This window comes from Kwoniella mangroviensis (genome assembly GCF_000507465.2).
Source record: "Kwoniella mangroviensis CBS 8507 chromosome 1 map unlocalized Ctg01, whole genome shotgun sequence".
NCBI classification, from domain to species: domain Eukaryota; kingdom Fungi; phylum Basidiomycota; class Tremellomycetes; order Tremellales; family Cryptococcaceae; genus Kwoniella; species Kwoniella mangrovensis.
The window spans coordinates 9,046,633-9,073,633 of NW_027062533.1; the positions used below are offsets into that span (position 1 = coordinate 9,046,633).

The 27,001-nt window shown below is 45.0% G+C and overlaps 12 protein-coding genes across 12 annotated transcripts; 6 read left to right on the forward strand and 6 right to left on the reverse strand.

The window, feature by feature from the left end:
• Positions 1–325: 325 nt before the first annotated feature.
• Positions 326–1,656, forward strand: I203_103425 (mitochondrial 54S ribosomal protein uL29m; the record flags this gene model as incomplete). Its single annotated transcript, XM_019149398.1, has 3 exons — positions 326–791; positions 992–1,164; positions 1,285–1,656. The coding sequence occupies 3 exons, from the start codon at positions 326–328 to the stop codon at positions 1,654–1,656; spliced, it is 1,011 nt and encodes a 336-aa protein (XP_019001423.1).
• Positions 1,657–1,781: 125 nt separating this feature from the next.
• I203_103426 (uncharacterized protein) lies at positions 1,782–2,453 on the reverse strand (the record flags this gene model as incomplete). The annotated part of the gene is made up of 2 exons (XM_019149399.1): positions 1,782–1,984; positions 2,042–2,453. The coding sequence occupies 2 exons, from the start codon at positions 2,451–2,453 to the stop codon at positions 1,782–1,784; spliced, it is 615 nt and encodes a 204-aa protein (XP_019001424.1).
• A 566-nt stretch (positions 2,454–3,019) lies between these two features.
• Positions 3,020–3,694, reverse strand: I203_103427 (uncharacterized protein; the record flags this gene model as incomplete). The annotated part of the gene is made up of 1 exon (XM_019149400.1): positions 3,020–3,694. One exon carries the CDS (start codon positions 3,692–3,694, stop codon positions 3,020–3,022), a length of 675 nt encoding a protein of 224 aa, XP_019001425.1.
• Positions 3,695–4,258: 564 nt separating this feature from the next.
• Positions 4,259–5,008, reverse strand: I203_103428 (uncharacterized protein; the record flags this gene model as incomplete). Its single annotated transcript, XM_019149401.1, has 1 exon — positions 4,259–5,008. One exon carries the CDS (start codon positions 5,006–5,008, stop codon positions 4,259–4,261), a length of 750 nt encoding a protein of 249 aa, XP_019001426.1.
• A 452-nt stretch (positions 5,009–5,460) lies between these two features.
• On the reverse strand, positions 5,461–7,015 carry I203_103429 (uncharacterized protein; the record flags this gene model as incomplete). The annotated part of the gene is made up of 3 exons (XM_019149402.1): positions 5,461–6,098; positions 6,687–6,948; positions 6,998–7,015. 3 exons carry the CDS (start codon positions 7,013–7,015, stop codon positions 5,461–5,463), a joined length of 918 nt encoding a protein of 305 aa, XP_019001427.1.
• A 537-nt stretch (positions 7,016–7,552) lies between these two features.
• Positions 7,553–8,362, forward strand: I203_103430 (mitochondrial 37S ribosomal protein uS11m; the record flags this gene model as incomplete). Its single annotated transcript, XM_019149403.1, has 1 exon — positions 7,553–8,362. One exon carries the CDS (start codon positions 7,553–7,555, stop codon positions 8,360–8,362), a length of 810 nt encoding a protein of 269 aa, XP_019001428.1.
• Positions 8,363–9,621: 1,259 nt separating this feature from the next.
• Positions 9,622–12,170, reverse strand: I203_103431 (uncharacterized protein; the record flags this gene model as incomplete). The annotated part of the gene is made up of 5 exons (XM_019149404.1): positions 9,622–9,948; positions 10,001–10,084; positions 10,142–10,807; positions 10,874–11,240; positions 11,344–12,170. The coding sequence occupies 5 exons, from the start codon at positions 12,168–12,170 to the stop codon at positions 9,622–9,624; spliced, it is 2,271 nt and encodes a 756-aa protein (XP_019001429.1).
• Positions 12,171–13,428: 1,258 nt separating this feature from the next.
• On the forward strand, positions 13,429–15,022 carry I203_103432 (uncharacterized protein; the record flags this gene model as incomplete). The annotated part of the gene is made up of 7 exons (XM_019149405.1): positions 13,429–13,534; positions 13,723–13,788; positions 13,855–13,876; positions 13,959–14,022; positions 14,143–14,368; positions 14,528–14,640; positions 14,702–15,022. The coding sequence occupies 7 exons, from the start codon at positions 13,429–13,431 to the stop codon at positions 15,020–15,022; spliced, it is 918 nt and encodes a 305-aa protein (XP_019001430.1).
• A 1,108-nt stretch (positions 15,023–16,130) lies between these two features.
• I203_103433 (uncharacterized protein) lies at positions 16,131–19,575 on the forward strand (the record flags this gene model as incomplete). The annotated part of the gene is made up of 12 exons (XM_019149406.1): positions 16,131–16,801; positions 16,920–17,159; positions 17,232–17,273; positions 17,341–17,356; positions 17,425–17,523; positions 17,627–17,786; positions 17,860–17,925; positions 17,985–18,054; positions 18,119–18,200; positions 18,264–18,342; positions 18,399–19,480; positions 19,555–19,575. The coding sequence occupies 12 exons, from the start codon at positions 16,131–16,133 to the stop codon at positions 19,573–19,575; spliced, it is 2,628 nt and encodes an 875-aa protein (XP_019001431.1).
• Positions 19,576–20,146: 571 nt separating this feature from the next.
• Positions 20,147–20,404, forward strand: I203_103434 (uncharacterized protein; the record flags this gene model as incomplete). The annotated part of the gene is made up of 1 exon (XM_065517318.1): positions 20,147–20,404. The coding sequence occupies one exon, from the start codon at positions 20,147–20,149 to the stop codon at positions 20,402–20,404; it is 258 nt and encodes an 85-aa protein (XP_065374136.1).
• A 182-nt stretch (positions 20,405–20,586) lies between these two features.
• Positions 20,587–23,668, reverse strand: I203_103435 (uncharacterized protein; the record flags this gene model as incomplete). The annotated part of the gene is made up of 10 exons (XM_019149407.1): positions 20,587–20,683; positions 20,754–21,103; positions 21,180–21,689; positions 21,766–22,099; positions 22,162–22,267; positions 22,330–22,444; positions 22,519–22,765; positions 22,825–23,100; positions 23,209–23,531; positions 23,597–23,668. The coding sequence occupies 10 exons, from the start codon at positions 23,666–23,668 to the stop codon at positions 20,587–20,589; spliced, it is 2,430 nt and encodes an 809-aa protein (XP_019001432.1).
• A 780-nt stretch (positions 23,669–24,448) lies between these two features.
• I203_103436 (uncharacterized protein) lies at positions 24,449–26,632 on the forward strand (the record flags this gene model as incomplete). The annotated part of the gene is made up of 13 exons (XM_019149408.1): positions 24,449–24,659; positions 24,737–24,795; positions 24,873–24,909; positions 24,984–25,017; positions 25,081–25,135; positions 25,208–25,324; positions 25,408–25,576; positions 25,662–25,738; positions 25,814–25,857; positions 25,934–26,014; positions 26,077–26,127; positions 26,206–26,282; positions 26,382–26,632. The coding sequence occupies 13 exons, from the start codon at positions 24,449–24,451 to the stop codon at positions 26,630–26,632; spliced, it is 1,263 nt and encodes a 420-aa protein (XP_019001433.1).
• Positions 26,633–27,001: the final 369 nt, after the last annotated feature.

The following is a 27,001-nucleotide window of genomic DNA, read 5'->3' on the forward strand; positions in this document are numbered from 1 at the left end:
CATTCTATGGCGCCATAATAATGACGACAAGCTTCTTCTTTCATCTTATTCGCTACACTTGTCATGTTGTATGCATATATCTATGGTCAAAAGAGAGCACCTCTCGGGCGATGTAACGAGTGACTAGCTACAGTGCCACCACTGGCGTGAACCTGAGTCACCTGAATATCTTTGGGCGGTGATTTTCACGATTTTATCCGAGAATGTTGAATGCATCCATCCTTGACCTTGAACATCTCGGCCATCTGAATCCTTGCATTTTCTCGAGACATATAGCATAGAGATCGCTTTTCATAGCATCATCGTATACCAAAAAAAAGCCAAGATGTCACGCCTACCCCGACTTACCCGATTCGTACGATACTTGCATACCGAAGGACGGCAGATCGACCACCAAGGACCTACCGTCACTCCTCCAACTCACGGACACATTCCTTCTTCAGTATCAACCATCGAACCTCCCATCCCAACGCCAGAAGTGGTTGATACCAGTCCGTTTGTCGAATCCGCTCGACCAACACATACCTCCAAGGGTAAAATCATACCGAGAAGGCCAGCTAGATCTATTCCAGTCGCATTGCCAAATGGCGATCCCGAACCTTCGAGTTATCCACCTCCAAAAGAATATTATGATAATATAGATTCCAACAAGAGGGGCAAACACCCCTTATGGCAGTTCTTCCATTTACCTACCCCTGCGAAAGCCAGAATCCCACCCTTACAGAATAAATCTCCATCTGATATGGGTAGTTTGGAAATTCTTATCAGGGATGATGCGAATTTACATAGTGGTGAGTCTTGCCTTACATGTTTTTTTGCGATTTGCATCCCTGCGTTGCGTGTTTGTGGTCATTTTTGTGGTCTTGACGAACAAGATTCTCAAGTTTCATCAATACCTCATCATCCTCTTGATGATCTGTCCTCGAGTCCTCGAACCCTCTATCTGTGTGTGGTGATAACTATAAGACTGATCTTTTCACTACACCAATAGGTCGATCATGGACAGCAGCTGAACTCCGACAAAAGTCGTTCCAGGACTTGCATACGTTATGGTACGTCTTATTGAAGGAGAGAAACGTATTGGCTACTCAGAGGGAAGAGAGGAGAAGGTTGGGCATTGGACACAGAGTGGATGGTGAATTATTGACCAAACGAGCGTTCAGAGTGAGTTTACACATCGGTATTACCGTATCAATCTACCCATTCACAATGAGCCAGTCGATCCAGTCTCTGCCATCTCAGTGATAAGGGTATATGACTCACTTAGTGACTCTTATATGACAGTGCCGAAAGACAATGGCAAGGATCAAATACGTCCTTAATGAACGTCGATTAGGTTTAATCGCAGCTGCCGGACCTCGATTCAACGTAGACCCCATCCACGTTCCATGGTCTGCATCACCCACGACCGATCCAGCAGGTGCGACTTTGGCTATCAGAGGTGAATCGCCTATCCCTCGCCATATCTTGCAATCCAAATCTAGATCTAAAGATCAAGCTTCACCTGCGTCAGAAGAGAGCTTTGTAGAAGATGAGGAAGTTGCGAAGGAAGAGGTGGAAAGTAGGGATGAAGGTTTTGGAGGTGCGGAGGAAGCGAAGCAGTTTGATGAACAGATCAAAGTGGATGAAAGTGGAAAAGTGGAGAAGAAAGAGTAGGCCCACAGGATGTCTGTATGCATTCCTGTGTATGCCATGATAGGGGCTCATCAACAGAGGGAGTGTTGTATGAGTCGAGATAAATTGTCTTATAGGGAGGATCGAAGTCCATGGCCCGATGAAGATCATGCACCTGCTGCAGAGCTGATTCCAGTTCCGAGCGCCAAAGCCTCAGATCCGATCACCACAGCACTACCGATCCCACATACTGTCAAAGCCTTTGGGTCATTCTCAACGAAAGCATCATAGCACAAAAGCTGTATACATTGTAGACAGGAATCTTCCCAACTTGGCCCATCGTCATCGTCCTTCAATTCAACAACAGAGACTTATTAGCTTAGGTGACTTTGGGTTTGTTTTGCATGTTTTTCCCTGAGAAGTTCACTATTCTGTGTTCTGAGCTGTTCAAGATCTTTCATCATCTTCTTGATATCTACTTTGGTCTCACTACTGTCTCCATCTTTGGTGGTATGCTGACTGAGCTTAAGTTTCAGTCGGCCTACATCAGGTCTAAACTCAGGATCGAAGAAGACATGAGTGTTGGGACATTGATTACATGATAAAACGGTATACCCCCGATCTTCCTCGAGCTTGAACCCTCTATTCCCAGTATCTGATACTTTGGACATGGCCTCGCTGATACTCCCAATTGCCGATTGGGCCCATTCACTGCTAGAGTCAGGCTTGGTATCCTTAGAGAGAGATGTGTCGATGTGGAAGCTGTATATTGGATATCCTTTTGCGTCTTTGAGTAAGACCGTCCTAGGATTATCGTCTGTTGATGGCTGAGTGTCCATCTTGTCTCTACGTGAGAGGTTCTTATGGAGAAGGAGATTAAAGTTTTGTAAATGTAAGTAAGAAAGACCAGACGGAGATTTGACCTTTATACGCCTCCTCTGACAATTTCGACGATGGCAGAAGACCCTCTATCTCCTTTGACACTGCTCTCGTCAGGTTTCTTCCCTTCTGACACAAGTGTTACCCATCCCTTACACTTGCTGATACGGCGTCTGCCCCTGGGATAGAAGAAAAGGCAAGACAGAAGCCATTCTATGGCCGAATTTTAGGAATGGGATCAGCGAAAAAGCACCCTAAGAAGACTGCATCGTCTTCATGCCACAGCTTCATGAGGTGCTAGAGGAAGTTGATGGGATGTCCGAAGGGATCAACTTCGAAACACATCCATAGAATTCACCATTTGCTATTGGCGGCATGGCGGTGCATTTTCCAATCTACCTCGAGATAAAGTACAGTGATGCCTAATTGTGACAGATGCATGTTGGCGTACAGTACAGTAAACTCGTAAATATAGCGATGCATTCAAGTATGAGCTGACCTTAGTTGTACGGCTACTAGAACATCCTCACAGTCCAGTCTGGGATGCGGCCGCTGCTGAGAGTCCACTGACGATGAAAGCAGTTAGACCTCCTACCACCACTGCACTACAGAGACTACACCCTGCTACAGCTTTTGGGTCCTTCCTGTTGAACGCGGCATCGTACCAGAGCTGAGAGCAATCCAAACAATGATCGATACAATTCGGTCTGAAGTATTCGTCTTGATCGCTCTTGAATTTTACCGTTTCAACTTTTTGTCGGTCATTTGAATACCTGGTGGAAATCAGTGGATTATCGAGATTCTTCAAATCTTGTAGTTCTTGCAACAGCTTCTTAACATCGACCTGAGTTTCTCCGTCTTGGGATGCCACGATATCCGATCCATTGATCATCGTATTCACCTTGTCAAGATCTGGGTCAGTCGAGGGATCAAAGTGAACATGTGTATTACCGCAACCATTGCAAGATAAAGATGATATTCCATTTTCTTCTTTATAGGTAAACTTTGGGCCTGAGGGACCATGATTGGAACTGTGATCCAAGAATACTTTTTCCAGCGAAGCTCGAGTGTCATTCCCCCATTGATTGCTTTGGGTACCCGAAGTATGGGCGTCGAGATACATGGTGATTCTCGCATGGCCCTCTGGATCGGGGATAATGATACTCTGACCGTCTACTGTAGGTGGGTTCGAGCTGCTCATTATTCTTCGATACTACAAAAATGATTGTTGAAGAGAAATGGCGCCCACAGTGTCACTTGCTGTGTAGGTCTTTGATATCATGAGATTATGAATTTATATTCTGAACCTGATCTTGATCTTGCAGCTGTCATAGCCCTCTGACGCTTTTTCCTTTCGAAGAAGCTCCACTCAGTCATACTACAACCGAAGAGGCAATGTCTCGAATAGTGACCTGGAGAGGAAGTATCTCAATGCGGAAGCTTGGGAGTCATCTTCTTGACGAATGGGCGAACTGAGAAGCTATATTTGAGCAAACATCGGTGAAAAGGAACGAAGCATACTTGCGACAATCTCTGAAGATTTTTAAGCTCTCCTTTGACCTATCGTCATTGCGCCAAGCAAGAAGCGATCTGTTCCTTTTGTGGCAAGAGCCACAGCTCCATTCATGATTTATGCATAGCAATAGTACTCCACATTGTATCATAGCTTAATTCATCAACGCCGTACAAATCGAGTCAGACTCCAATTTCAGGACTCGGAGTATACAATGGATTGTCAGCCGTTGCGTATCTCGTCATTCCGGCCTTATACTGTACTCTCCCTTCCACACATGGCAAGGTAAGTTGCCACCGCCACAGCAATACCGGAAACAGCCAAACTCCTCTTCAAGACAATATCGAATACTGATCCGGGAGCTGAGAGTTCATGGTCGTCCCATAGATCTGAAATTCTCTGGATGAGGTCATTGTTCGTATCGACATCATCCTTTCCGGTGTGCATCAGGACATCGTTCATTCGATCTTCATTGTAATTATCAGAGGTAGAAACATGTTGGGGTGGCTTAGTATCTTGTGAGGTACGTAAACTCCTCTTAAGCTGGTTGAAGGTATTTTCCAAATGGGTATTCCAGATTTTCTGTATTTCCATACTCTTCTCCATCTCACAAATAGACTTTACCACATTCGCAGAGCTAGAGGTGAAGTGTGAGGCTGGTTGACCTGGGTCGGAGCAAAGTAGAATCTTATGGACATCGTCGTACAGTCTCTTTCTGGTAATATCGTCGATATCGTACTTTTCCAGCGATTCGGCGAAATTCTTCATTTGGCTTGTCCACCCAGCACAATTTGGGTCAGTGTGATAGATCGAATAGATATCTCGAGCAATCTTAGCACTTGTCGCGATCGACGCAAGATCATTGGTATCAGAGCGATTGGTGGTTGAAGCAGCTGGGTGCAGTGGTGGCTCTGGAGATTTACTGGAAGCGGCGAAACCTTCTGTGAGTACATCGAGATCATTTCGTTTGCTGTCTGAAGTAAAAAGGACTGGTACGGTCATTATAGCTACGATGCAGGGATTGATTTGGTCTTCAGTATTTGATATTTGGTGATTTAGTAGGGTTTGTTTTTGAGGATACAGTATCAATTTGTGGGCTATGACCGTCAAAGTTTGTTCGAAGTATGATCCAAATGTAGGCCTCCAGGCGTTAAGCAGATCGAAGGCTTAGCAGGTCTCAGGATCGGACGAGAGGGGTTATTGACGACTCCGTTCTCATCGGGCCTTCCGCACCAGTAAGATAACGTATTCACTCACGCACTTACGACTTACAGTCACTTTCGCACAAGTCTGTGGGGCATCCGTACTGTATCGACCGTGTCACGGTGCTTACTATACATAATATACGATTACAGAGCTCAAATTATTGCATGTTTATGAGACTTTGGCAGGTACTCCCGCTCACGAAGTAGGACAGTATCAGCAAGTTGTCGGAGTCGAACTTTATACATATCCTACCTGAGAGACCAAAAGGATTCTGATTTGCCCGTGAGTACGAACAGCGCCGAAGCAACTGAGAAGCTCACTGCGCAGATCGTCCAACAGCACCCTGCTGCACAAAGACCAACATTGGGAAGTTCGTTATTCTCCAGTCCATCTAGGAAATCACTTATACAGCCTGTACACGGGCCTTCCCCCTCCGGACGATCTTTGGACAAGTTGATGAGTGATACTTCTTGTCTAGGGGTCAAACCAAGCTCTTCAACTTTCCTGCGAAGGGATGTGATCGAATCTCGAAATTCGAAATAACCACTCTTTTCATCTTGGATCACCTTCAAAAGGTTTTGTGAAGACTCGGATAATTGAGCCAGGTTCTCTTTTTTAAATGTGGAAGATTCTCCGATCGATTTTGTGATCACGTCACAGTCCCTCACCAGACCTTCCACAGAATTCTTACGAGCCTCGTTGTCTACAGTGAATTTACCAAGTTGTCTTTTCAGTGTGTTCATATAGGATGATAATTCCTCCTTGTTGAAGATGTACTTGGTATCGCCAATTGAGGAGGTGGAAGCAGCTGTATATCTGGTAGTGGGTCGCAAGGTCAATCCAGTGAGATCATCTTTGCCGGGGTCGACGGATGATGAAGTTCCATCTTTGTTTTGATCAGAAGGCGCGACACTCAGAAATCATGGGTAAGTGACTTGGTTGAAGATGCAGATTAACTTGAATCAAGAGTTATATATAAACATGACCTTGATGTAGCCTGGGAAGTTCTTACTATCTACAGGGTCTTCTGCACAGCACAACTCGCTTATACTGTGCAGAAATGAAGTCATCCAAGCTTCAAACCATCAGATAAATAAGCTACAGGCGTCATGACAAAGTCCAGACGAGACATGGAGAGTTTTGCAGTGGTGGATGACAGCTCTAGACATCCGAAGGCATTCTACCATGCTTCTCTTGTGAAGGATCTTGACTTCTCTCCTTGAGGGCATTATCAGAAGCCTCCCGACGTACTCGGTTTTAAGATCGCTGACGGTGTTACGGCCTGCATATTCAATCTATAAGGGCTACCTGCCACAGTGCCTCAGTCGCATCATATGTAGCAGAGCCATCAATACCATGTTATATGATCAAACTCATGATGCATCACATCAGATGGGCCAAACGCCTCCTGAAACAGCTTAACAAAGGGCCTCTATACTTGCGCATGCGATGTCATCAGATCCATCTGAGTCACCTTGTGAGACTTCGGAAGGCGAGGTACATGGAGCAAATAGTCTCGTAGAAGCCCCTTCAGAAGTCTCTCTTTGAGGCAAAATCCTCAATTGATATTTCATATCCTCGGGACTTCCAAAAGTGGGTTGTTCCTTGACAACGCCCGAGAACGTGCCGTAGGAGTCACGGCTGGAATCTTTGGATGCTTGGGAAGTTTGGTCTTGTCCAGCGGTAGACAATGATCGAGCGGGAGGAGAAGGGCATTCGCCACTTCGAGTCGATGGCTGACAATCTCATTAACGTGATTCTTGCAAATTGGGCTGGTACACTCACCTGTTCAGGTCTCTCCATTCTAATTGAGCTGCAAGGCAAGATATGTCAGGCCTCTCAATTAAACACAGCGATTGTAAGATGCATTATAAGTGATGCTCATGTGCGTTCCTAGATATAGAGAGTCAGAGAGAGCAACGGACACTGTACATTGGGCAAAGGATTTTGCGGCGCTAAGCGAAAGAGTCTACGACCATGAAAGGAGCGCATGTCTGGAGAAAGGACCCATTGTGGAGCGTCACACCAGTCTACGGAACCTCATCTCGCAGTGCCTCCCTTCTGCGAACCTGCATTGCCATGCATCCCTCGTTCTCTCTCTACTCCTCTACGCAGAAACCAGATCTGAGGCTGCCTCTGGTGGAATCTAAAGTGCCACATTTGTGGCTGTCACGTGAGTTTCCGATTCCTCGAAAAAAGTCCGTCCCTGTAAGTTAAAGCTGAATGAGAGGTGAAAGTGCCATCTGTCCATCTCTCAACATTACAACACAATATATCTCAAATCTGCATCCTCAGATCCAGCAATCACAGCTCGCGTTAATACTCAAAAACCGCTCCAGCATGGCTTCCCTCATACGCTCTACCATCTTCTCCACCTCTTCTCGGTTATCCCGACCCACTTTTATCCCTACAGCCTCGTTCGCTTCGTCTTCACGACACGGTCTAGATTTCACTCGACCACGTCAATTCCCTCCTTCTACACCAACCACAACCACAACCACGACCTTGTTAGAAGAGGATCCTACTACAGAACCAATCACTGAATCTCACGAGTCGCCCTCCACGTCCAATCAAAATGCAGAACCTATACCTACTTCTCAACCTTCTCCTACATCTTCTACCAAGACCATCCCTACTCCTACTTCTACCCCCACTTCCACTCCTATTCCTAGCTCGCCAGCCCGAGCGAGAAGTAGCAAGGGCTCAGGACTGAGGTGGCTAGCCGAGACGGATAAATCTAACGATAACAATAAACATCTTGTCCCTACTCATACTCTGCATGTCCGATCGACTCGAAATAATATCGTACTCTCATTTACAGATGGACTAGGACCGGTGTTTACGAACGTATCGGGAGGAAGTGATAGACAGTTTAAAAACAGTCAGAGGTCAAGTTACGAAGCTGCTACTCAAGCTTCTATCAAGATGTTTGAGAAAATCCTAGAGTATCATCAAACTACCACTCCATCCAATAGGAGATTACAACTACGTGTCTCATTTAATGGACTGTTCGGTATGGGACGAGAAGCCATTGCGTCTGCTCTGAGTGGTCCAGAAGGTCAAGAGATCAGGAGTTTGATTACAAGGGTGGAAGATAGGACGAAGATCAAGATTGGAGGGACGAGAGCAAGGAAACCTAGAAGATTGTAAGGCAGTAATAGTAAACAGGTGAGTAACCTTCACCGTCATTACCTTTCTCTTGTTCACTTAGTATATGGATGATGAATGTGATGTTGGCTTGGCTTCGTAGGGAAGGAAAATAAGCTGATAATGATTCAGTTTGAATTATAGGTTATTAATGATGCCAATTCAGTATGCAAATAACGTTCAATCACGCTCTCTGCATTTTCAATCAGACGATCTCTCAAGAGCTTCATCCCAGTTAATGATATAATATTCAACGACGATTGGTGCTTTGTCAGATTTCATTTTCCCCTCATCATTCTAAAATATCTCCCTATTACCCATCACCTTTCAACAAAAGGCTCTTTCGAAGCCCCCTTATTTGCATTACTACAAATACAGGGGGTCAAAAAGTAAGCCAACAGCATACGTATACATAAACAAATATAACAAAGTATCTAGCCTTGATATTTCCACCGAAAGCTCCAACTTACATGAGTTAAGGATATAATATGAGGAGACACCCTCATCAACCGATCAAACATCCAAATGTAGAACGATGTGTAGTGTAGTCTGCTAGTCGTCATATCTAGACTAAAAGTCGTTGTATTGTGTATGGTAAGTGACATTCTCTGTCCTGCTTGATATATTTGCTAATATTACTGCGATAGCTTCCTTATAGTGCTTCATCATGCATTTCACTTCTCTCTGTCGCTATATCCTTCCAGACCAAAGAAGAAGAAAATCATTTATTCACAACTCTCAATCTTACCAGTGGAGCGTCCTCTATCTACTCCTTACCACTCCCACCAGGCTCTTTCGAAGCCCCCTCGTATCGCTTTCTTATACGATCAAGGGGGTCAAAAAGAAAGCCAACATGAAACGTTCAAAATAGGATACCCATCTTGTTCAATGAACCCTCATTATATTCCTCTCTACATAGATTATTATCCCACATATAGAGAGTTATGCTTAGAGGAGACATCCCATCATGAAATTTTTGGACATATGACAAAATGCATTTCATGAAAATAATGCTTTGACTGCGATGTTCGCAACAGGTACAAATGTTTACTGATGAATGAAATCTGACCCGAAACTAAAAATACATTTATTTCCTGTTTTTGTAGACTTTTTGTTCGTTTGTGCTATGCTGATTGATTGTAAGAAGAGAATGAACGGATGAGGTGTGCGCGACGACGGAGGGGGGTACGAAAGAGAGGTGGAGAGAAAGAAAGAAGCGAACCATATTATAAATCATGAAAAAACGAGAAGTTGAGGAAAGACTACTTCTTCCCAGCCTTAGCCTTTCCCTTTCCCTTCGAAGTCACAGATGTAGAGGGACTGCCTGTGTTTTCTTCTTCACCGCCTCCAGATTTCTTCAAGAGTTTACCGGCACCAGGTGTGCCTCTTGCAGAAGACGAGTTGGCTTTGGAAGGAGTAGGCATTCCTTTGGTGGTGATGGGTGACGAAGGCCTCTTCTTGGTAGAGCTGGTATGCTTTTCAGTCTTGGAAGGTGAATAAGGCGGAGCATCGGCATTGAGCTTCTTGGTACTTTCACCAAGGACATTGACTGAAGTGCCTTTAGGAGATGCGGGATTGCTCTTAGATGACTGGCGGAAATACTGTCAGGTCATTATACTGCTTGCGCCAAACGAAACTCACCTTCAGTCCCGGTTGCTTGGCGGATTCTCTTTTATTAGAAGCCTGGCAAGCCACGCTTGCTGTGGGGTCCGTAGATCCTTCGGGCTTATCGACAATCGTCAGCTACATCACAGGTTCATTTCAAGAGAGTGCATCACTCACCTGTTCATCAGTCGTATGGAATTTCTCGAACAGAGTATCAATCGTCATGACATCTCCTTCGGCAGTAGAACCTTTATCATCCGCATTGTTCTCTTGTGTAGCTGTGGGTGTGTTGGCAGGTACGACCAGCCCAGTTCGGCTTGCTTGGTCGGTGTCGGCGTTCTCCCCTTTCTTTCTCCAGTTATCGCTACTGTCAGCTTTGCTGGGTTGAACAGTGGAAGCGTGAGAGGTTTTAAGGGTTTGAGGCGTCACCACACCAAGCGGTGTATTGATATGTAGATCTTCATAGGAGCTTCGTTGAGGAACAGCCACCTCGTAAGTCATTGAAGTAGGGTTGAAATAGATGGGCACCAAAGTCGGAAGTTTGATAGCACCAGAATGAGTCGCTTCAGGATGCACCGGAAGAAGACCTTCGGTATTCGAATCATGGACGCCACTAGTAAGGGCTCTGTTGTAAAGTACTCGGAAAGGATCTCGGGCAGCACTCTCTGCGGGTGAGCCAGGAATGGGAGAAAGATTAGTCAGATCGCGAAGGTTGACTTGGGATCGAGAAGGACCGATGACAGCGTCACCAATCCTGGGTTCGAGAAGAGACGTCTCGGATGCCCTTCTTCGGAGTTTGCTGGAGGAAGGATCGAGGTTCTCCTTGTCTTCGGTAGTGCTGGTCTGATCGGGTAGAAAGACGGGTCAGCATTGAGTCATATCTTAGATGATGTGTGGGAGTTCACTTACCCTCGAATCCCTGATCAGAGGTACTGCTGGACCTTCTTTAGGAGGAACGCCTTTAATTTTGATACCAATGTTCTGGTATGGATCTCGGATGACGATGGGTCTTGCATGATGGGTACCACCAGCGGTGGTATAGCTGCTACCTTCTGTCAGAACACTTCGATCTTGACTGCTTTTGGTGGTGTTTCCCAAACCACTCGAGCCCGAGGCAGATCGACTTGTTGTAGTGCCGCTGCTGTGAGTACCGGAAGATACCCGTCTTGCGGCAGTTTTGACACCAGCATCATTGAGGGTCATACCTCCAGCAGCTCGAAGACCAAATACGTGAGAGAGATAAGCTGATTCGTCGGCCACTGTGGCGTCGACACCACTATGAGATGTAATCAGATGTCAGCTCTAGAAGATCTGATTCAGAACTATACACGATAAAATTCGTCTGAGATGCTATGGCGTGCGGCCGAAGAGAAACCTACCTTGGATTTCTGGCGTAAGGTAGGGACAAAGGCCCATGAAGGGTAGGAATGGGTCTTGGAGTGGTACCGGCCATCAATTTTGCGGTGCATGTGGTCTTGATCTGTTCTCGCCTCCAAGTGGAGAGAAGTTTGGAGTCGTAGTCATCGCCACTTGAGACCACTGCGGTAGCTGTTGTGACAGATCTGGAAGTGGGTTGTATCTTCTCGGTAGTGATGGGTCTTATGACCACAGGAGGGGCATCTGTAGTCCTGAATCTAGGTTGGTAAGTTTGAGTTGGAGGTCGACTAGGTGTACTATGGGCATCGACATGAGTTTCTCTTTGACGGAGTGGGAAAGGTACCTCTTGCGGACCAAAGGAAACTTCAGGGGCTGAGCTGGAAATAGTGGTCATGTTGACATCTGAACCGGAAGTAGCGGTACTATCGAAAGTGTTATCGGGGTTGACAGGTCGATAAGGATTGAGAAGAGGTTCGTTCCCATCGTCTGAGTGTTCCGAGTCGGATAGGTTGTGTGGTTCCTGCTCCTCGTATTGATATAATTGACGAGGTCGTCTTTCGGGAGTGAAATTAGCGACGATGGGACTCGCAGCAGAGATTGAAACTCTTCGAGTATCACCTTGCGTCGATCTTTCAGGATGAGGTGTATCGACTCGGGTGAGTATAGACGAAGAGGAGGTATCGACCAAAGTAGCAGTAGGAGAGACGGTGTCAGGTTTGCCACCCGGACCAGAGCTGACATCAGCTTTACCTTGATCCTTCTTCCCTCCTGGTGGGGTCGAAGGTGGAGGGAGGACAGCCTCGGAGATAGAATCTACAACAGCGCTCATTATCTTGAGCGGTAGTCCGATATAAAAAATGTATAATACGGATAGTGCTTTATGAGTAACAAGAGAAGCGGTATCAGGAATGACTGTTGTCAGTGCGTTTGACGGCATGGGTGGATCAAGAAGTAGGATGAGAAGACATCAAGGTGAATTGGGCTGATATATAATGGTGTATAGACTCGAATGTCCGTTGGCAGCGGGGATGTGGAAACGTAGGGATGAAACTGGAGAAGTGGATGGAAGGGTTGATGATGGAAGAAAGAGAAATAAGGAAAAGAGATCGAGACGAGATCAAGATGGGTGGGTTGGGGTGATCATGATGAGAGACAGTAACTCTGGTGTTCTTGATGCGTGAGAACCCAAAGGATGGTCGAGTACTTGGAGAGGAGGCACTTGACCAGAGGAATATCCATTTGATCTGACAAGTAAGTCGCGTTGGTCATTGTCAGTACTCGGTACAGTCATCCTGATCCACGTCATCCCCATTCACCATGCATCATCGGCTGGTTGCTTGATAACCCACGACCAAGCTGACCGTTGATGGTATTCGCCTGTAAAGTCATCTTACATCTTACATCTTCCGTCTCTGTCCCAGATCGCGGCCAGACTTATTGTGATCGTCATGTTCCATTCCTTGACCGACTGGCGTGTTGCCGGGATGTATGTACGCGGTATAGACTTGCTGGCTGTAGTGACCTGTTAATTGAGTGTGCAACAAGCAATCATCCCAACAAAGCTGTCTCACAGTGACTAGTTACCTCAGCACAGCGTACGTTGTCAATCACGTGATGTGATTTCCATCTTATTTCCCAAAGTGGCAATTGCAAACACAATGATAACATGGCTCTTCGTTCGTCCGCCGAGGTCCGAGAGCTTGCTCTTACAGCATCTTGCTGCTCATCCTCATCCAATTGTGTAATGTCGATATATCACCTGTAACACATCAACTACCGGTGTACATACGTTCCTCCAGCTGAGGACATCAGGCAGAAAGGAGAGTCAAGTGAACCCTACTCTCACTTATTCCCTTTGTCTGATTTCGGTCAGTATACTTTGGATTTCCGACGGGCCGAAACACAACTTCGCATTCGTCATAAACAAACAGTCATCCCACTCAAGTCTACCTAAGCCAATTATCTTCCATCCCTCACCACATCTGACCGACATCTTCCTGCTTGATCCATATTGGCCAGTCATTTCATCTGATATACCAACCGTCATCAAGATATACGGAGAAGTACATAGATAGATCCTCTTCAAGATGTCGACGAACCATCATTTACCAAAGAAGATCTCATTGGTACCTAAGAAGCATCATGGATTTCAATTCTTCTTGTTCTTGTGTGGTCTCCTATTACCTCCTATCGGTGAGTACGGTTCTCTCTCGCAGATGTAGATGGATCGATATGGTGCAAGGCATCCATCTGTCAAACGAGCAGGAGATTGTGCCAGATGATACGATGTAGAGCTGTGCATCGTCTGCTACCTCACTTCCAGCACCTGCATTCCGGGTGTTTACGTCTTGTTGCGCCTGCTGACCAATTTTTCAATACAGCCGTAGCGATCCGTTTCGGTATAGGAAAAGATTTCTTCATCAACGTTTTCCTATGTATCTTAGGATGTAAGTCTTATCTGCTATCTGTCAAATCATTGTTCGTTATCATTGCTGATCATCGATGTTCCATAGATTTCCCTTGTCATTTCCATAAGTGAGTGAGATGTTTTGTAACCGAAACAAACTCAGAACACCAAGATATAAAGCGTGACTTACCGATGGGTGCTCCTGATCAGCTTCTATATCCAAAATATACGTAACAACCAAAACAGAGCTCGTACACCCAAATGGGCAATCAAGGTAGGTCAAGCGGTGCTTCATTTCCCCCAATCAGTCTCTCTTCATCAGAGAAATCCTGCACGATTCCGACTCCGACGAGGAAAGAGGAACATTCGCTGAATTTCCCATAACTGTCAATAGCACGGTCTAGTCGACAATTCCGACCGAGAACGACGAGCAAGGAAGAATCAATGGTCCAAACGATTCGACGAGAGGAACGCGCATTCGACACTTAGAGATCAAGAGTTGGAAGAGGGTGAGGAAGGTGGGAACTACGATCCTTCCATCAGGTCTGATCCTGAGGAAGTACAGAGAAGGAGGAATGAAGGATTGTGGACCGGTGATGATGAGGAGTATTACAACGAGGGTGAGTTTGTCCTCATACAAAGTATCATGATTTCTTCCTCATGAGACGGTTGAAATACCGAGGTTCATCATCATGATATATGGAGGGGATGATTCATTTCCCAGGCAATGAAGAATCGTGACTGATGTCAGTCATTTTCGTTTGATTCTCACCCTACAGACCAAGCTCCGAACCAGAGGAACTGGCATTACCCAGCCAATTTCGAGGGTACAGTAGGCGATGGCAGATCTTACAAACGTGGTAAATCGGGCACATCAGGCGATAGATGGGAGGTAAGTTGGCGGATACCCCTTTCCCATCTAAGAATAGTCAACTAAACGAAAGGGATTGCAGCGAGCATCAGCCCGAAGATCTTCCAACGCTTCGAACTCCGGATATCCACCTGTGGCAGCTACAGACGCCGACGTACCAGAGTGGGGTAAAGATTATGGATCCAAGAGAAGATCATCTAAGAACAAGAAATCAAACAATAAGAAAGTAGATTGGATAAATGATAGTCCGAATGACTACAACAACAACTCCTGGAGAAATAACGGTTCACAATCTAGTTTATCGAATGGTAATGCCGGAGGTGGAAGATCGAATGGTAGGGCCCAAGGGTCGAATGGTGGAGGAAGGGCAGGGGGCGATCCAAATTGGGATCATGAATTCTAAGAAGCGGGATTCCTACCGATTTTGAGATGTCAGAATGGCAATCAATCGAGATCCCATCGTTGAAGCTCGAAGAGCGAGGTATGAGTGAATGGCAGAATTGAAGAAAAAAGTGAAGGTCTGATGATCTGTCGGACGAATCTATGGCAAACCAACTCCTAGCTATCATCTCAGCATGATGTGCTCATAAATACCCGCTTTCCTCACGGACGTGCATATGTCCGTTGTATTTCTCGTTCCGTTTCGTCTGTTCTCGGTTTGGGTCTATGCGATGCGAAGATGATCATTTTATATGTAGTTGATACCCTCAGATGCTTTACATGAAGATGATATATTGCCAGTACACTGCTCAGTGATCGTTGGTAATTCCGGTTGATCTGGAAAGAGCATGATGAACGAGTTGGAAACAAACACCCTGACCCTGAAATGGAAATGGGTTCAAGGGAAATATGATGCTCTATATTTTCGGTGTTTTCGGACTCCTGAGTTCTGATTTCTGACGCCGAAGAGGAGAGCAATCAAGTGCAAGTGATCGACGCTCCCGCCTTCCCCCCCTTAGCTTGCTTGTGGAAAGAAACAAAGAAACGTTGTCAACGTAACAAGAATCGGTAAAGTTGCGCTCAAAATGGAGTGATCCCTAAACCGGCGGTTGTAAATTCTACTTCCATACTCCAAACTTGCATCTCACTTTTTATCCCATCTCAATTTCTTCTCCTCTTCGATTCGTCGTTCATATCATTCTGTGTGTATACTCTCACTCTCAGCTGATATACTTCGATAGCAAGATACAGACACACGTCGACACCTGCAACGAATCGCCACCATTGTCCTTATCCTTCCCTTCCTTTCAGTTTCGCATATCATCATACGAGTATAGGGGCACCACACGACTCTTCTTATCTCTAAAGTAGTTTAGCACGTAATAACTCATAGGATAGTCGTGCATAGTACATGGGAATGGTTCACTTGTATGTCTTAGGACAGTGATAGTCGAAGTGAAACCTGTATCTGCGAATTATCGATCAGTCCTGATACTTTTCTGAATCTCGACATTCGGACCAACAACCCAAACCAGCATATACATATCAATCACTAGAGTATTTGGAGCACCATGTCATCCTCACCACCGCTCACTCCACCTACCGCTCCTCTCATCCCTCGCTCCCAAGCGCCTCGCCCTAATCCTCCCACTTTACCTGGTCACTCCCAATCTTCACCTTCAGTCACTACCAGTATCTCGTCCCACCAGCGAGCAATCACGGCTCCCGGTCTAATGAACAGAGCACCGTCCGCCCCATTGTTCACCTCGTCAGATCTCACTACCTCTTCGTCGTCCTATGCAAGTGGAAGTGGAAGTTCAAGTAAACCTTTAGTTACTCCTACAACATCGAATTCAAACACTAATTTCGCTTTAGGAGCTCTTGGTCCAGCATTCAAAGAAGGCGTAAATCAACAGAACCAAAATCATACATTATCGAAACAGGGTTTGACAGCTTCTTCCTCTACCTCTGTCTCTGGACTTTTATCCTCAGCGTCCGTACCAGGTCTACCAAATAGTAATAGTAATCTACATACACCAGTAACTCAGCCAAATGCGTTATCAGCATCGAATGCTCCAAGTGTGAATCAAACTCCTCAGACTGGAGCGAGCAAGATGGCAGCAGCTGCCAAAAGAGGTTTGGACGGGATCATACCTACCCCTTCGGCTGTGGGATTAGCAAAGATGCAGACGCAGGAGGAAGAAGAGGGTCATCCATTAAGTGAGAAATCACTGAAAGAGAGGTAGGTGGGATCTCCCCTCAAAATCATGTTTCCAACTCAACTCCCCGTGCTCCTGCTCTTAAATCCATCTCATCCCCTGTGACGATGCCCAATGCTGATACCCATATGAATACTGTAGAGACTACCAAACTATACACACCCTCAATCGCCTATTTCACCTACCCTCTCGTTGGAAGCTCATCCGTCCGTTAGGTCAAGGTGCTTACGGATTAGTCATAAATGTTCAAGATACCTATTCTGGCGAGCCGGTAGCTGTAAAATGCATAACGAGGGTGTTCGACAAGATTATATTGGCCAGAAGGGCTTTGAGGGAGATAACGCTCTTAAGGCATTTTGGAGGACATGAGAATTTGACTGGGTGAGTGAGACTTCCCCCAAATGGGAGATGGGATATGAAACCTGACGAGCATATGGTGTGGAATGGGAACAGATTGATAGACCTTGATAATGTTTGGGAAGGATACAATGAGATGTACGTGTCGTTTTTATAGTACAGGTCAATGGAAGACACATGCTGATGATCCGCTGTGAACTTTCAGATATCTGTATATGGAGGTGACTTGATCTCACACGTTGTGCTTCATACAACAAAAGCTTACCAATATATCTGTTCTATGATATAGCCGATGGAAGCAGATCTACATCAGATAGTGAGATCAGGTCAAGCATTAAGTAATAGTCATATTCAGTATTTCCTGTACCAGTTGTTACGTGGAATGAAAGTGAGTTGAATGGATATCTCACACCCCGCTACATCGTCTTAACTTCATACCTACCTTCTAAGCTTCCTCATCGTTGTTCAATGCTTACAACTCCTTTTCAAAGTATATACACACTGCCAACGTGATCCATCGTGATCTGAAACCCGGTAATCTCTTGGTAAATTCAGATTGTGAATTGAAGATATGTGATTTCGGTTTGGCGAGGGGGTTTAAACCTGTCACTGGAGAAGAAGATCAGAATGCCGAATGCAAGTTGACGGAATGTGAGTTCATCACCTAACTTCTACCAATGGTAGCACTACCTTCTATCTGTGCTAACGACAAGACGATCTGCAGACGTCGCAACGAGATGGTATAGAGCGCCGGAGATCATGCTTTCCAACAAACGATACACTACTGCTAGTGAGTCATATTCTACTCTACTATAGTCTGACACCGATGACTGATCGTCCATCTCGTAGTCGACGTATGGTCCATAGGTTGTATACTAGCAGAACTATTAGGCGGTAAACCATTGTTCAAGGGAAAAGAGTAAGCTCGGCTATGAGATCAGGTTGTGAGGGGCAAACGCTGATCGTTGCTCGAATTATGATAGTTATGTTGATCAGCTGAACCTCATATTGGGAGTACTTGGAACGCCGGACGATGAGACTTTAGCGAGAGTAAGCAGTGAGAAAGTGAGTAACACTCACCGAAAGATTCAAGTCCATCTCCGAATAGCGATGCTGACTATTATGTAGGCTCTTGCATATATCAGAACATTACCACATTCGTCTCGAGTGGAATTTGTGGACTTGTTTCCTGAGGCTGATCCAGATGGTGAGTTGACCCCGTGCGAGGCGACCAGTGGTAACAATGCTAATATCACGGATTAGCTTTGGACCTCCTATCTAAACTTCTCGCCTTTGACCCATCTCAGCGTATAGACGTCACGCAAGCTCTATCGCATCCATACTTGGCAACATATCATGACGAATTAGACGAACCTGCTTGTCCTGAAATCTTCTCAAAATGGGAACAAGTGGAAGCCTTGACCACTATAGAAGAATTGCGAGAAGCCATCACTCGGGAAATAGAAGAATTCAGAGAAGAAGTGCGTACGATGGATGATGAAGATTATTATGAAGAGGATGGTGAATCCGTCGAGGGTGAGGAATCCTGGAGAGTCAACGGCCTAGCAGAGGGCGAGCAAGTCGTCATTCACGCTTCACCCATGCCCGATGCGAATTTGGCTCATGCCGAACCTGGAATACCTATACCATCCGATGGAGAAGAAGTGTCGGCCATGCCAAAAGGTAAAACCGAGATTTCGGCCATGCCAAAAGGTAAAACCGAGATTTCGCCCAAGGCGAATTTCTCGCCTCTCATTTCGTCCTCGCCATTGGCCAAGAGACAATCTATCATCGCTGCTTCACCCGAAAGACGCAAGTCTGTCGGTCCCAATGCCGCAGGAAACAGATCTTTACCTAGGACAAGGGATCAATCGCCTGCTACGCCCGCTACGGCCTTATCGGAAGATTCGTTCGGTAATCCCTTCTCAGCGTCTACGGGTAGATCGTCTAGGAGACAATCTGGACATTCGATGTCGTTCAGTATGTCAGGTAGAAGACCGAATAGCTTCTTGTTTAATCCTTTCGGTCAGGGCATGACTCCCATGCCTACACAGGGACCTGCTGTTGGATCGGTAGAGATGGGAGCAGGGAGCGGTGTATTGGGTGAGAATGGATTACCACTGCAACGTACAAGTTCAAGAAGTGCGACGGGAGGAGGCAGGAGAAGTAGGGCACCAAGCCAATCTGGAAATATCAGTCAATTGATAAAGAGGTTGAGTGTTGTGGATTTTGAAGTTCCAAACATAGGTGATAAACATGGAGAAAAGAAGGATAGTAAAGAGGGGAATGATCAGGATGAAGTACCGCCTATGACTGTTAGTCCGAGTGATGCTCCGCCGAGTGAGGTGAGTGATTTCATGATGTATGATGGTGTGGAAGTGAGATCTGACTGACTGGTTGGTGAATGATTGCTCGATAGGTACCGAAGAATTTTTCATAGAAGTGGCATTGCACGGTTGTTCAAGTAATCGACAATTTGTTGGAGAACTTCAAGAAAAAATTGTCTTGTCTTGATGTCATAGAAGTAAATCAAGTTGTATTAGACATACAGTAAGGGTCGTGTCACATCGAATGAAGTATATGCATGTCGTTGTTGGAAAACGGAAGATGAGTGAATGAATCATCGATCTTGTCTTCGTTGGGTTTACTGTCGGGTTTTCCTATCCTCTGAAGAAAGGGAGGCTGAAGGAAGACAGAGTGAAAAGATCTTATACAATAGACCGCAATGTGGAGATCCAATCCCCAAGATCCTTTGCAAGAAGCCTGCTTCGGGTTGAGGTAATACTGATCGTCGGAGTGATTGCACAGTACAGGACACAAAGGATCTCCGGAAGACTAAGTACGAAAAGTGCGGGATTGAACCGAACCGAGCTCTCTTAAGAGATAGGTATATAGAGATATGTTATGGAAATGTGACTATCTGCTCAGGCTACGAGTATTTTTTCATCCAACAAATCAGAGTTCAATTCCCAATTCCTGAGAATAGCATACATAACTTTATACGTAACAGCATGTCCAATAACATTGAACTTGACAACTTATCGACCAATCCTTCATTATCCGACTTACAACTTGCGTTGAACTCCTTGCGAGAGCAACATCAACAATTAGGTGATCTAATCAGCTCTCAAAATCAAAGCGATTCAGGTGTTGAGTATGAGACGAGACAGGCTACGAGATTATCGTACGCTGCTATCGGAAGACAAATCACTCAAGTCAGAACTCAAATTAATTCGCAAAATGCGACTTCGTCCTCAAGCCGAAGTTGAACAGGGAATTTGCGTGAGGTTTTCTTGCCTTTCTCGGGGATCGTATACGATATTATACGATTTCAAGTGAAACGTATCTATGTAAATATTCATGCATTGCAGCCGATGGATCAAATTACACAAGAATGGAGATCGCCCTATATACATATATACTAGAAAGTCCACACAATATCTTAACTCGTCTAATGCTTAAGCTTCTTCTGCTTGTCTATAGCAGCTCTCAATTTGATTTGTTTATCCCTCAAGGAAGCTTTCTTCTTTTGCATAACCTTGTTGGAACTACATCGCCGTACAAGAATCAGCCATCAGAGTTCTTTGATCATCATGGTAAGATGGTATTATCACTCACTGCAAAGCCATCATGATAGGTTGATTCCTCGCCTTCTCCCTATTCGTAGAACTACTTGGAGTTTCCTTCTTCTTCTTGCCCTTCAAACTACCAAACTTCTCTCTTCCTTCTCTTCCTTTTTGAACCAACTCCATCCTCTCTTCCCATGTCGCCTTAACCTTCTTACGAGGTCCCAATATCTCAGCTTCCGTCAAGAACCTCTCTGATTCATCGGCATCAACATGTCGTTTGGAAGCTTCCAAAGCAGCTAATTTACGTTTGGCTCCTGATCCTCCACCGGATTCGGCTAGGGATTTGGCAGCTTTTAGACGAAGTTCGTTAAGTAATGCGAAATCTGCTGGAGTAAGGATCTATCACCCAACAGCAATGAAGAGATCAATTATCACCGCACATTCATTCATCCTCTTTATCGCTTGGATAACTTACCTTTTGTTGAGCGAGCAAAGACAACTTCTTGGTATCTTGGGATATAGCAGTAGTAGCAGCCGATACAGTCGATTTCGCATCATCCATCTCATCATCTTCCTCATCATCCATCTTTGCGTCTTCATCTTCATCCTCACTATCGTCCTTTTTGGTGTTTTTACCTTTCTTTTTCAATTTCTTTTCCTTCCTGTCCCTCTTCCTATCATCTTCATCATCCGAATCAGAAATCTCTAAATCTTCATCACCTGACGAAACATCTTCCCATCCACTTGACTCTGATCCGCTTTCAGACTCAACATCCCAATTCTCCCATCCTTGCTCATCATCCTCGTCTACCGCCATTTCCACATCCGAGCCTTCTTCGTCAGACACACCTCCATTGGCTCCTTTCCTCATTTGAGCGAAATGTTCCTCCAGAAGTTCCAATCCCTCGATACCTTCTGCAGCATCTTTGGAATGTCCATAGGCAAGAACTTGATTACCGATAAGTCCCATCGAAGCTGCTTTTCCCTATAGTCGATTAACCCACCACAAGATATCAGCTAGCGTCACACATCGATGAGTGTGAGTGGTAAGGTGAACTCACTCTTTCTCGTCTTTTAAGCATACCCGGATTGACTTCTCTGAACAACTGCAGTAAACCTCTTGAAGCAGTTACAACACCTTTATCTTTACTCTTCCTGTATTCTATCAGATCGCTCAAGAGATCTTCTTCCATACACCAAGGCTGTCTTCTACAAACTTCTCTGATGGCATTCAAACCAGCTGCGATAACCTCAGCTCCTACACCTGGATGAACGAATTCCTGAGCCAATTTTCGGATGACAGGTGTAAGTACGTCGGGAGGCGTGAGCTCGTGTACTGATTGAGCAAGAGAAACGAGGATGAGTGTGACTTGAAGTTGATGATAGGTGAGGTATCTGACGTGTATGTTAGCTCTATTATCCTTTTCCTTTGGTTGAGAGGTGTACGATACACTCACTTGATGATGTAACTGTAGAAACCTAAAACACAGAGTTTATGGGTTCCCATAACCCTTGAGAGGAGCTGCATAATCAAAATCTTGTGGTCCAGAGAATAGATTTTGTCTACGTTGATACAAACCAGATTAGCTAAATTGAGGATGTTACCAAAAAGAATGATGGCTCACCATGCTTATGTAGATTGTCATACAACTTCTCACCGAAGGTTTGAGGATCATGTAACAATTCCAAAGCGGGGAAATTAGGTGTGTTGCCGAGACCAGCAGCGTGCTTGGCTCGTTTCTACGAAAGATCAAATACGGATGATCAGCGTCCTCTTACTTGACAACATCTAAAAGAATACTTGATAGACTCACCTTATTGGTCTCCCTCTTCATCTGCGCCAACATTCTGTCCTTCTTCCTACCACTCTTACCAACTTCCATACGATGTTCCATCTTCTTTACTCCTCTTCTCGCTTCTCTGATTTCCTCTTCGTCCGAATCGGTATCCTCGGCATCTTCATTGTCTGATCCTAAAAAGAAGTGTAGTGCTGCAGATTGAACTTTGGTATTTGGGTGGAAAGCGGCTAAAGCTACAATTGATACGGTCTTTGCGTCGTTCCTGCGGATAATGGGGTGAATCAGTTGATTGTCTCTCATGAGATGAGGAATACTACTCACCAAACACCTTTCTTCCAAAGCTCCTTTACCATCATAACCGCCCACATGGCCTCACCTCCTCTTTCTTTCCCTTTACCCTTCCCTTTATCACCAACAACTTCAGCTCCCAACCCACTTTCGACCATACCAAATAACAAGCCCTGCACCACTCTATTCAATCGGTGATTCTTGGTTTTCTGATTGGAGGTCTTGATATCTGTTAGGATCGTATGTCTGATAACTCCTCGTAGGGCAGAGGGGACTTGAGGCAAGAGTGGAAGGAGGATCTGAAGGAGTCTGAAGATAACGAATTATCACCTTGTAAGCTAACTCGACAATAGGCAAACAGTGACCTGTGGTTATGCAACGAGGTAGTGAAGCATGACTATGAAATCGAACACTCACTCGATCGAGTCGATAATCTCCTTGTTCCTCAACATTACCAGATTCTTCACCACTGTTCTCCTCAAATCACCCTTGACTGTCTGTCCACCTTCAGTGCCCAACAGCAAACCCTTGAGTTGGGAAGGTAGTTCCTTGGTTTCGGTAGGATAACATTGTGCGACTTGACTTATGAACGTTATCAAATCGCCGAACAGTTCGTTCGACTTATCGGTCGTTGAGCTTGTCGAAGTTGAAGTAACGGAAGATACTTGTTGAAGTTTGAGTAGAGATAGATAATGGTTGTATTGAGTAAGGAACTCTTCTTTGTACCCTTCTGGATCACGCTACGACCACCGAAGAAAGAGGTCAGTTTCGCTTGAGCACATGAGGGTTGAACAAGATTGCTTACCTTGATTAGGTTTTGTAATTGAGGTAAATTGGAGGTTAGGAGAATACCTCTCGATGCTCTTGATTTGACCATCTTGACTATACAGATCTACAGATCAAGGCAATCAAATCTTCCCTGTGTTGAAATCGCAAGAATGGACGATATCGACCAAGAAGATTCTTGAAATTTTATGAAAACAAAAAAAATCCAAAAATCAATAACCGGTTAAACAAGAGGAAGAGCTTGGATCGACGGCTTATCACCCACTCCACTTTAGAGAAAGGTACGGTACAAACTAATCCACGTCATGATATCTCCCTCAGGTGTCCGCGGATGCTCTCCATGTGGAGGAAGTCCAGTGCTGGGAGTCGATCACACCTATACATACACCCACACACTCCTACAAATGGGATTAATCATTCATGGGATCTTAAGCTAATGCTGTGCGACTACAACGCAAAACAACGGAAATCACACATGCAACTGAGCCTATCTCACTGGCACAAGTTGTGCTTGGCCAAGACGTGCTTGCTGATCTTCAGATCTCCCAGTAGGTTTGAGCGGGGTCAAGGGTTTCAGCACCGGTTCACCGAACCGACCAGCTCAAATGTCGTTCATGCACAGACACACACCCACACACCCACACACGACAGGCTCTACGTCATTGTCATTTCACAAGGAAGAGAAAGGAGAGAGGAAAGCTCCGACTGACCGGATACACGTACAACATCACTCTAAAAACGACATAGCATCGATTCAATGATTCAGTGTGAGTGAGGGGTCAATGCTACTGGCTACAACCAGAGTAGATCCTTTGATGGACATCTTACTCGTATATCTTACCAGTCAGAACCTTTGAATTCTTCTTGCTAAATGTCTCTACCTTTGAATAACAATCTTCGTTCTGGTCATCAGAGAACAGATTCAGAATCAACTTACGAATTATTGCCTCTTACCGAAACATCATCAACTTCACCCGGTGAGAAACAGAGTAGAAGGACCAATATGGATAGTTATCAGAACCAGGTCAAGAAATCTAGACATGCTTTACCTACTAGGTTGGAGAAGGTATACATGGCTGTAGGTAGGTCATAGTCATCTCATCCACTTGAAATAATGTATGGCTACATGTTAATGTTGTATCCACTCGTCATCACACAGCCGCCTTCGAAGCTATTGTGATTGCTTCTATAGCATTCGCGGTATTTGGGTTAGTACAGGTAAGTAAGATATCAACTCAAAGTCGAAAGCCAACCATGACTAAAAGTTTCGCACCGATTCACTACCCATTGGATAGGCAAATATAAAATCGCAGAATGCAAAAGTCCGACCGGGTGAGAAGGGAGATTTCTTCTCTTTCGGCCATATGATATGGACTATAAAGCTGATTATTGATCATGATGGATAGTTCCGGTGTACTTGGCTGTGTTCATACTGGCTCAGTGAGTTCACGTTCGCTTGTGTTCATGTGAGAAAAGAATTCCAGACTGACCTAACACAATCAGGATCTTCTCCTTATTGTACATCTTCGATGCATTACGAGCCAGACATATGGTTCAGGTGGGTTCATCCATCCCGGTAACAATCACCGATAATTAAAGCTGATCTATACCATACAATTATTGATTGCAGCTCATCATGCACCTGTTCTTCAACCTCTGCATGTTAATCTACTCAATCCTGCAAATACCTCAAACTAAAAACGCCTTAAGCAACGATAACGCTCCAGGTGCATGCGATTTTTTCGAGGTGAGAGCTTCTACAACGACGATCTCATTGCAGTCACAACATGCGGTATAGAAAACTGATATAGGATGGTTGTAACACTTCAGAGATGCACAGGACCAGACTCGTTATTCAACCTTCTACAAAAACTCATGATTGTCCCTCCCATAATCTTTGGATTATGTACGATCGTGTTTTGTGTATTGATCAAGTACATCCATAAAGTTTGGGGTTGGAGTGTATTTAGATTAGTCGGCGCTCAGCCCGAGCTGAAACGTGAGTAAATACCATCTTTCTCATCTCGCACTTCCTCTTTGGCAAGGAAACAAACACGCTGACTGTGACGATTGGGAGAGTGTAGGTGCTCATCGTCACTACCAGACGATGATCAGTTTATTGAAGATGTTATTATTTTTCGGTCTCGCTTTTTGTACCGCTGTGAGTATTCCTCCCGTCACACCTGCTCGGCAGAATATTGTACGAGATATTGACTGACACGGGCCCCACTCGTAGATGCTTATTTTGGCTTCAGCATGGAGTGCCAAACGAGCTGAATTGTGGGTATAACCGTGTCGCTTCATTCTTGTCATCCGATGATAGATGATCCATGACACTGAATCTCCATTTGTTAAGCATTATCACTATTGTCGCTTTTCCTCTTGTGATCATCTTCATGCTTGGCTGCGGATGGGCTTTAAGAAAAGAGAATAGACCGTGAGTGAATCTACGCTTCACCGAGTGAAGAGAATCCAGCTCAAACGGTGTATGATGTACAGGATGATGGCCGCTTGTCTCGTATTGATGGTAGCTGGAATTGCGTATTTCATGTGAGTAACACATTCAGTCGGATACTTACTGTGACATGGAAGACCGCTGTGATTGCTGATATAATCACGGCGGCATAGCTATAAATTGGCTACGTTGTGGCTACCTCGTACTGAGGGGCTGTACAGCAACACCAAAATCACTATGGCTATTTTCTGTGAGTGAAAGTCACACTTCCGTTTTTACATTTTACCACACTCTATACTCTATCCTTCAGAGAAAGGACAAGCTGATATTTATGTATGCGATATCGCAGCGATATTCTCAATCATCATCCTTCTCGCCACATTCATCCTCTCTTTGCTGTGCATCAACGATTTCGGTAAAGGTTTGATCGACGCACATCGAAATCCGGAGAATCGAACCAGTCTTTGGAGTTTACCTGCCAATGCTCGATTCGAAAGGAGGATGGAATACGCTGAGAAATACGGCAAGAGCGAGGGTGGACATACACCTATGATCGGTGGTGAAGAGGGCGGGAGGAATGAGCGACTGGTGATTGAATAGACAGTCGGTGGAGTGAGTGATATTATCGAACGAGTGAAAGGTCTTCAGGAAATCGATAGTTGGGGAAATCATAGAATGTGCGATTGAAGTATCGTTACCGAACGAAAAAAAAGAGGAATGAGGATGAATCTCTAATGAGCCTGATTTACAACCTATTCATTGTATAGTCCATCGCATTTGCGATCTCATTCTATTTTGACGATTCAATTTGAACGATCTTCTGATGATTTAATTAGCTATTTGATTATGTATGTTATGCATTGGAGATTCCATCTATTCCGTAGGTGTGTAGGTAGTCATAGCACATTTGTTGTGGATGTTTGATTGGTATGGTACAGATGAATATACAGTACAATGAAAATGGGTTTT